The sequence below is a fragment of the Diuraphis noxia genome, unplaced genomic scaffold (genome assembly GCF_037042655.1).
Source record: "Diuraphis noxia isolate RWA-SAM2 unplaced genomic scaffold, SU_Dnox_SAM2 contig0004, whole genome shotgun sequence".
In the NCBI taxonomy this organism is placed as follows: Eukaryota; Metazoa; Arthropoda; class Insecta; order Hemiptera; family Aphididae; genus Diuraphis; species Diuraphis noxia.
This window is the reverse complement of record NW_028301714.1, coordinates 39,928,419-39,938,664: the sequence shown is the minus strand read 5'-3', so window position 1 is coordinate 39,938,664 and position 10,246 is coordinate 39,928,419. Positions and strand designations below refer to the sequence as shown.

Here is a 10,246-nt window from a genome sequence, read left to right as displayed (position 1 = left end):
TCAGTCTACATACAGGATATACAGCTAAGAATCTATATTGCTGGTAGAGCAGCACACAAAAAAAATGTATTTGGCCTTAACTTTCAATTTTGATATAGTGCAATCCTTAATTTTAATTTTTTTATAAGTATATAGTTTAATAATAATAGTAAGCTGTTAGCTTACATTCCTTTATGTTTATATGGATCTTAGTTCACAATAAATTAATGCATTTAAATATTTATTTAAATTATATATTTATTTACAGATTTGATATATAAATGTTAATCATCAATTCCACTCAAAAAATAATGTAATACATATTCATCTTCTTCTATTGAGCAATGTAACAGCATTCCCTCAACTACATGACATAATATTTTTGATAAATTTAGTGTTTCACAATTTAAAAATTGTGAAAATTTTTTGATATCAACTACCGTAGAATATTTGTTTTCCTTATCTGAAACCAGTTTATATGTACTAAAGTTTAATAATGAATTAACTTAAAAGTTACAAAAATACTTGACAAGAATAGAAAGTCTAAATATTTAAAGCATAAATTATACAAAACTATTCTATATTAATGTTAAAAAAAAAACCTAATGATAAAATTGCAATCACGAAAAATTAACACAATACAAATACTTATAATATCAATTATACAGCAAATATATACAGTGTTTTCAACATTCACTAAAAAAATTAATTCATAAAATTAATTCACGTTCAATCACTAAAAAAAGAAACTGGTTCATTTTCACGCTTTTTTTCAAATTAACACATTCACATTCAATTTTTTAAAAAAAATGAATGCGTTCATTGGTTGTTCATCTAATATTTTGTTTATCAACAGTTTACTAGCATTTTATATAAAAACTCATAAACATAATATGGACTCAAAAATAAAAACATATTATAAATTTTAGAGCATATACATTTATTAAATAGTAAATAAATTGAGCATCTTAAAAATCGTTCAAATTCATTAAAAATATAAACGTTGTTCACGTTCCATTTGAAAAAAAAGAGTGACAATTGCGTTTCGTTCACTAACTATGAATGTGAACGTCTGAATGTGGGTTCCAGGGTTCAAGAATGACATTCTTTCCATACACTGAATATATATATAAGCAATTATACATTCAATAAGGATGATGATTAGGGAATTATTTGAAATTAAAATAATTTTTTTTTACATTTTTATGTTTTAAGTCATTTTTATATTAGAAAAGATAAAATTTAATAAAAATTTAGTTAGAATTCATTCAACATACTAAAATAAAATATGCGTTGTTTAGGTACTTCTATTTTTATAAGTTATTATATTATTAAAAGTACAAATTTAAGAGTGAAAATAAAATAGAAGACGAATAATAAAATCATACGATCAAGAAATTATGTAATGACAACACAATTTTTTTTAATATTAGATTATTTTTTTAGTGCATTTTTAAATAAAAATGTCTGTAATGAGAGCATTAAATCAATAACCCATTTTCCTTGTTTTATAGAGCATTTAAACCCGTTCCATAGGGATGATATATACAATATTTAAAAAAAAACACACATTGTAAAATCAATAAAAATCCCAGCTCAGAACCTAAAACTAATAGTAAGCTATTTAGTAAAAATTTAAATTCAAGTTTTATATGGTAAATTGACTGAAAAAAAATTACTTCTAAAATGTTGATAGGTATATAATTTTTTTTTAAAATGTAATTTTAATGTAACAACTCACCAGTTGAATTTTGTACATTAACAATCTCAAGACCTATAAAATGTGTGTCGACTGTGGCTGATAAATTTGATACTCCTAAAACCATTTTCCCAGAAGAATCCAATGATACCATTAACCTGGGACCTATGCGTTTCATCTTGTCAACAATGTGCCGTACAACTCGTATCGATGGCATGACGACACTAATCTAAATTAAATCAAAAAATTAATAATTTTGTATGAGTATTGAGTATAGAAGTTTTAATTCAAAATGGTACACCAAAAATATTATTAATAATGTCTTGATTGTTTTAAATATACAATATTTAATCATTAGTGTAACTAGTGAGGTATGGAGAAACTTATTAAATTATTTAATTGTTTCCTAAGATATTAATAAACCATTTAAAATTCAACTGTAATTCTTATTTTTTTTTTTTGGAAAAAAAAAATGTCATCATTTAATTTTTAATTAAAGTTTATAATTATTTTATTATGCCTATGATAAATATAATTAGCTGTATGTAAGCCTGTATTTATTTTGGTACACTGATAAGATTATCACGTATAATTTTACAGTATAAAGGTCGCCACACACTGCAGCGGTGGCGGTAAAATTCTTTTGTCTTGGCGGTGCCGGTAAAATTGAGTCCGGCTTCATTTTGCCGTAACCGCCACCGCCACCGCTACCGCTGCAGTATGTGGCGACCTTAAAGTAAAAGCACTGAAAACATATATACAGAATATTAATATTATGAAAAATGAAAATTGAGCAGATAAATACTTGTATTTTTTTTTTAAATTTTTTTTATATTTTCAAGTGAATATACATATATGGTGGGTGTGAGGGAAAAGCATCCATGGGTTACTTTTAATGTGCCTGATATCAGGATGGGTTACAGCCCACCCTCCCAAATTAAAACATTAATTGATCATATTTAATGATAAGGAGAAAAATTTAAAACTTGTAAATACAATTACATTATGTGCAGGTATGGTTGGTTCCTTATATGCTGACCAATCTTTTGGTAGTATTACAGAAACTGGAATGTCATGAGTACATAACTGTTTACTAGATACTTGAGATTCCTAAAATGTGAATAATATATTATTAATTTTAATCAAACTATATAAGTATTTAATGCAATTTCATATATTAAGTATACATAGTATATTTAATCTATGACCAAATTATTTATAAATAATATAACCAGATCTAATTCAATAGTCAGACATGGTGATAGTTTATCAGTAAGTTTCATTTTGAGGGTTTTTAAATTTGTTTGTTTTGCTGAACTCAGTGAAGATGCAAGCATATCTGAAAATAATAAAACCTATTAATTTGTGCCAAACTAATAATTATCTATCATTCAATAGTTTTAAATATTCCTTAACAATGACATTATCAATCCAAAGTTGATATATATATGTGACGGGCAAAGTGGAAAATTCGGACAATGTATATAATGCCCGGGCATTGTATACAGTGACCGGGCATTGTATACAATGTCCGAGGTATATTGGGCAATGTAAATTGTTAAGTATTTATACAAAATAATCTGCATAATATATTATGTTTAATCATCAAATGATAAATTAGCTTAAATTATACATTTAAAATATTGTGAAGTACGTTTTATTCTAACAACTACCTACATAATTAATAATCATTATAAATGCTACCTATGTCTATTCTCTAATTAAACACACTATATAATCAATAATTATCATATATATCATAATTAATTTATTTTTATATTATTATTATTTTTATTTATTTCAAATAATTTTAATTTTTTTTTTTTACTAATTCTTCTACCTATTTATTACTGCATAATATAATAATATATTATGTTTTATCAAATCATTTTTATATACCATTTTTTTTTTCTTATAAAGTATGAATAGTTATATGCTACAACGTCTATCCTTTGGTTAAACACTAATGACATTTTGTGAATGCACTATACATCCCGATAGTGCTTAAACAAACATTTATTTATTTTCTACATTTTATTTAAAATGGAAAAATTTAATGCAAAATTGAATATTGTGTTAAATGAAAAAAATGTGAATAATTATGTGTATTTAACCAAATTAAAACACGACAAATTAATAAGTTAGAAGTTAGAATAAAACGTACTTCACAATATTTTAAATGTATAATTTAAGCTAATTTATCATTTGATGATTAAACATAATTTATTATGCAGATTATTTTGTATAAATACTTAACAATTTACATTGCCCAATATACCTCGGACATTGTATACAATGCCCGGTCACTGTATACAATGCCCGGGCATTGTATACATTGTCCAAATTTTCCACTTAGCCCGTAACATATATATAAAGTTAATTTAATTTATTTTAATCATCTTAGCTTTGTTTAAATAAAAACTGCTGAATTTGGATCAAACATTGCATTAACGCTTCCATTTTTATTTTTATTTTTTAAATATTTTCAATAGTATTTTAATACACTTCTCCTTAATTTATCCTATCTAAGAATTATTGGTTCAGTTGGAAGATTCAAATTTAGATCCATTTTTTTTAAAACTTTTGAACATGATTGGAAGCTTTTAAAAATGATTTTTTACTTCAACGATTAATTTATCCACAATAGAAAATAAAGTTCTTATACTAAAAGGGACATGAACTTCATCTAGTGAATCATCTATGAACAAAATAAAATTAATGACCACTGTAGATATCCTCATGTCTAATATTAAAGACTGAACGACAAACACTTAAATATGTATTTATTTAATTTGAAATTAACAAAGTTAAGTATCAAATTTAAATAAAAACATTTATAATATGTATGTATGTATACATCAGGGATGACCAATTTTTTTAGTACTTCCTTGTTATACGAGATTATGGCTATTATTGTGACTAGAAAAATTTGAATTGAAATATATTTATTGAGAGATTAATTAAAAAAATTAATTATTAATATGTCTTCAACATTTTTTGGAGCGCCAATCCTTGGTATACATATATATAAAACAAATGTAAGCTCAATTTGTTGGAAATCTTTTGAATGAATTTTACTCTCGTCAAAGATGATTATTGATTAGATATAGATACATTAAAAAATTATTAATTAATATATCAATATGAGCTTCATTTAATTCATCCATAATAATTTTCTTTATAAGACAGATTAAATAAAATATATGGAATATAAGAATAGATACAGAGTAACATTTTAATACTCTTTTAAATGGTAAAAGTAGTACAATATTGTTTGCAATGACAATTACATAATACTTACCAATTGGCAAACTGAATAAAATTTCATTATATTCTGTTTCACCAATCATGTCATAGTCTTTGAAAAATGACTGTTGGTCTAATACAGACCAAACACTAATTTGATTACTGTTAGACTCATTTGAAGCGATTAAGTATAATTTAGTAGAACTCAGCCTCAAAACAACATTTCTACATAGTTTGGATAAAATAATCACAATACCTGTATAAAAAAATGTATTAATATAAAAATAATAAACCATCATATTTCATATTTACTGTAGAACTGCTTCATGCAATGAGGATCAATAATTTTACCACGAAACTTCATTATTATATAGTTTAATCTAAATGTTATAAATCATTTTGGAATTATGTTAACAAAATATACAATATAATGAAATAATACTGTCTTATATTGTCTATATTGATATAAAATATCGAAATAGCCGAAATGCAGTTACCTATAGTGCCTATGGAATATGGATCAATGATCAACCAAAAATAATAATTAAAATTAAAACTTAAGTACTTTCTGAAATTTAAAATATTCCGTGATTATCATATTTGTTATCAAATGTTAGCCCTCGTTTTTTCGAATTCCCGCGATTTACTATTGACCTATTGTCATAAAATATAGTTTTTCTGGCACAACCTCATAATGGCCGTGTTTGAGAGCTTTCAAGCTTTGATTGCTCATATTAGATATTATGTCATTTAATATTGCAGGCCAAATTAGAAATCCTTGTCACATGTCTTAACTATTAATTTAATAACGACTAACCAGACAATAAGTTAAACTTATTAACTTTTAAATGGAATAATAATAAATATACTTGTATACCGTGGTTGTGGCATTATGACAAACTAAGGAACTAGTGAACTACAAAAATTTAATTTAGATACCTATATCTTTATTCTTTAATCATGCTACTTAAGTATTTATTAAAAATTTAAAACTTTGACATATTGTATTTGTGAGAGCGCCGGTCCAGCAATCTGAACAAGCAGCTGTGTCCAAGTCGGACGACGGACAGTCCAACCACTCCAACCAGTCCAACCATGGTATCTATATCCGTGTTGTCTCTTATCAATTAACTATCACCGATAATCAACCATAGACATAATTATTGTTTTATATGCCATGTAATCAACACAAAAGATTTTAAATTCTGTTATCATTAGTCAGCTGTTTTACTTACATCAAACAATTCAGTTTTAGCCCCACCTATACAATAAAATACTATAGTAATATATATTATATACGTGTATATAGTATTATTTTAGTTTATGCTGTACACTGCACAGTGTAAATTGGTGAATTACATATTGTAGTGAATGTGATTGTGTTTGTGTACACACTACACACCTTCACACCAGTGTTTAGTGCACACTGCAATATACTATCACTATCACTAAAAGTCAGCACTCACTCCTCGGCAGTAGATTTCTAAAATATTAGTGAGGTCGCTACTCGCTAAGGATAAGTTAATTTTATATTTTCGTTATGTTATTTAACAATCACTCAATTTAACAGTTTCAATATCTTACCTATCTATTGTTTCATTAGTTTCAAAACAGTAAGTTACCTATTAATCATGTCGGGAAAGGACAAATTGCCAATATTTCCATCTCGTGGGTGAGTAAATCAACTGATAAGGTATTGAAATTGGGCGTTGTCTGTTGAGGAATTGCTTAAATACAATTTGTATTGAACAATGGAGGCAAAATGCAATGACTTTTCCTAAACTAAACTAATTTAATCAAAATTATAGATTTAATTTATTGTAGCGCATTAACTATGTTGATTGTTTATTGATACACTACAACATTATGTGTAAAAAAAACTGATTTTAAAATTCATAGTCTTATTCAGACTTGTTATATAGGTGTTCTAAAATTTGTAGTTATGATCTTAATTATGTTTTAGTGCTCAAACAATGATGAAAGGGCGTCTCATGGGAGCACAAAAAGGTCATAGTTTACTAAAAAAAAAAGCTGATGCTTTACAAATGAGATTTCGTTTGATTCTTGGTAAAATTATTCAGGTACAATTGAATATTTTTATTTAGTATCTGTTCCTTTACTGAATTAAAAATCTGTTAATAATAAGTAACTATATTATGTGCAGACAAAGACATTGATGGGCGAAGTAATGAAAGAAGCAGCATTTTCTTTGGCCGAAGCTAAATTTACTACTGGTGATTTTAATCAAGTTGTCTTGCAAAATGTTACAAAAGCTCAGATAAAAATACGCACTAAAAAGGATAATGTTGCTGGTAATAACAAGTATTTGTATTATATTATAACAATATACTAATAAATTTATTAAATGTAGGTGTAACATTGCCTGTTTTTGAAAGTTACCAGGATGGTACAGACACTTATGAATTAGCAGGTTTAGCTAGAGGGGGTCAACAATTGGCCAAGCTTAAAAAAAATTATCAAACTGCAATTAAACTTTTGGTTGAATTAGCATCATTGCAGACATCATTTGTTACTCTAGATGATGTTATTAAAATAACAAATAGAAGAGTCAATGCTATTGAACATGGTATGCATTTAATTTTAAGTATATTATCTTGTAACTTTATTGTATTATTTTGTATATACCGTGTGTCCCAAAAAGCGGGGGCCACTTTACCACTCATTACCATGTAAATATTTTTCAATTCTGTTTGCGGGACATTAAACTAGATTAATGGATCGTAGTTTTCTATGACATACAATGTTTTAACTCATGTATCTTGCACATGTGCAATAAAACTTATATTTTTTTAAATGACAACCCATAATTTAAATATAATATTCGGGTTCATCGATTTTTTTCAAGCCATTTTGTCGTATCAACTTGTGTTCTAAACCCAAAATTTACAAAACTAGAGCTAAGTAGAATTAAAAAAATTGAAGATTAAATTAAATTAAAGTTTTATTCTAATGTACGTACTTATATTTTTATTCTAAACACCATAAAACAAACAATCAAAATTATTATTATTATTATTAAATTTTATTTCTTGGTTTATGGTGACATCCGATGATAATCCATTATTAATTAATCATATTTTGTGGACTGATAAAAGTAAATTTACTAATAATGGAATATTAAATTAGCAAAATAATCGTTATTGGTTGAATTAAAATCCTCACTGGGCAAACAAATTTCCAAACATGTTGGGGTACAAATGTATGGGTTGGTTTGATTGGTGGTAAGTTACTTGGGCCCCATTTTTATGACGGAACGTTAACGGGAAGAAGATACTTAGATTTTTTGCATAATGACTTGCGATTACTTAAAGAATAAAATTATACACGCATGTTACCTCCTAAATAAAAACCAAATACTGGCAGCAACTACTATAGTGAATGTTTACGTCGATTTGAGGCATGCACTTTACACAACGGAGGAACTTTCGAACAGTTTATTGAATAATTTATGTTTGTAATTTCTGTAAATTAAATTGTAAATAAAAATGTATAGTAATGTTAAAAAAATAAAATAGAAATGTTGTTTCTTGAAACACATGTTTTAACTATGTTATTTCATAATGTGTAATAAGAAAATAAGAAAATAATTCATAAATAGTAAATAGTTAATTAGTTTAATAATAATAATATTGATTGTTTGTTCAATAGTGTTTAGAAGAAAAACATAAGTATGTACTTACAGTTAGAAAAAAACTTAATTAAATTAAATTTTTTAATTTTTTAAATTCAACTTAGCTCTAGTTTAGTCAATTTTGGGTTTAGGACACAAGTTGCAAGTTGATACCTCAAAATGGCTTGAAAAAAATGGATGAACCCGAATATGATATTTAAATTACGGGTTGCAATTTAAAAAAATGTAAGTTTTATTGCGCACGCGTTATCCATTAGTCTAGTTTAATGTCCCGCAAACAGAATTATAATATTTACATGGTAATGAGTGGTAAAGTGGCCCCTGCTTTTTGGGACACACGGTATATATATGTATATATATTATAAATCTAATCTTGTGGTAATTACTTTTCTAGTTATTATACCCAGAATTGAAAAAACACTTGCATATATTATTTCTGAGCTTGACGAATTAGAGAGAGAAGAATTTTACAGGTATATTTATAGATCCAGTATGATTATATTTACTGTATTCAAGTTAAAAACTGTACTTAGTAGCTATTATTTTTTTTTAAATAGTCGACCCATTTGTTACTTCCACAAGATCAGCCATCTGGCATGTAGTAATATTACACCTCAGCACACTTGTTGGCCGCCAAGTATAGTTCTTAACTTGAATAGAGTACAGTTATTTTAAAATGAACAAATTAATATCTTAAAAATGTTAACTATTATTTGTATTTTCTGATATTATATGGCTTATGACAAAAGAATCAACCTGTATAATATATTAGATAAATTATTTATTTTTATCTTTTACTAGATGATTTTGTTATGTAATTATGTTATTAAGGTTAAAGAAGATTCAAGATAAGAAGAAGATTTCTAACAAAAAGAAAGAACAACTTAAGAAAGACATGAAAGAAGCTAATGCTAAATATGGTAACATGTTGGATGAAGGAGATGAGGATTTGTTGTTTTAATTGAAGTAATATTAAAGATATCTTGCTTCTAATATATAATATGATTTAGGTTCTCTACAAGAATATTGAGTAATTATTTAATTTGTAAAAAAACTGTACTTCATACTCTTATAGTATTAATATAAAATCAAATTACTGTTTACATTTTTCACAATATCAAATAATTATTTTCAGTTACCATGTAATATGCCCTCTCATCCTCATCAAACTTAGGTAAATAAACTATATTTGATGCAAAGTAATTATTTTTGTTTATATGTGATACATAAAGATTTACCTAAAAGTAAAGACTCAATGGTTCAATTGTTAAGGTGAAAATGAATGTATTTTTAGAGATATTAAATAGATAGGTGTGTTATTAATTATTAGACATATTAATTTTATTGGTTTATATTAGATAATAGTTTGTCTGTTATAGATGGTAAATGTTTAAATATTTTTATTTTGTTTTTGTGTAATCAACATTCCATTATTCCACCAACTACCGAGATAATATCTCATCAGAATTATTGTGTATGTAATGAAATAAATTATTTTAACGTGCATATTTGTTCACCACACCATAAATGAAGTTTTTGTTTCTATTATTATTATAACTTATAATATACTTATTATTCATGATATTCTATATTTGTATACAAATATTTAATAGCTAAAATGTCAATTTTTTAATTAATTGATTTTATTATAATTTTTCAATTATTTGATT

General features: G+C 25.8%; 2 protein-coding genes across 5 annotated transcripts; one reads left to right on the top strand and one right to left on the bottom strand.

Moving 5' to 3' along the window:
• Positions 1–217: 217 nt before the first annotated feature.
• On the bottom strand, positions 218–6,040 carry Hus1-like (Hus1-like checkpoint clamp component). 4 transcript variants are annotated; one of them, XM_015518996.2, is made up of 7 exons: positions 5,422–6,039; positions 5,237–5,304; positions 4,980–5,180; positions 2,911–3,017; positions 2,681–2,788; positions 1,721–1,907; positions 218–442 (listed from the first exon to the last, which is right to left on the bottom strand). In XM_015518996.2, exons 2-7 carry the CDS (start codon positions 5,286–5,288, stop codon positions 264–266), a joined length of 834 nt encoding a protein of 277 aa, XP_015374482.2. In that variant the 5' UTR covers positions 5,289–5,304; positions 5,422–6,039; the 3' UTR covers positions 218–263. The 4 variants fall into 4 exon arrangements, with proteins under 4 accessions (XP_015374482.2, XP_089081544.1, XP_015374483.2 ...); XM_089225418.1 differs by having other exon boundaries at positions 5,802–6,039; XM_015518997.2 differs by having other exon boundaries at positions 5,864–6,039.
• A 224-nt stretch (positions 6,041–6,264) lies between these two features.
• Positions 6,265–10,104, top strand: LOC107169296 (V-type proton ATPase subunit D-like). The gene is made up of 6 exons (XM_015518993.2): positions 6,265–6,596; positions 6,888–7,005; positions 7,089–7,236; positions 7,296–7,511; positions 8,971–9,049; positions 9,408–10,104. The coding sequence occupies exons 1-6, from the start codon at positions 6,556–6,558 to the stop codon at positions 9,535–9,537; spliced, it is 732 nt and encodes a 243-aa protein (XP_015374479.1). The 5' UTR covers positions 6,265–6,555; the 3' UTR covers positions 9,538–10,104.
• The last annotated feature ends 142 nt before the right edge of the window (positions 10,105–10,246 follow it).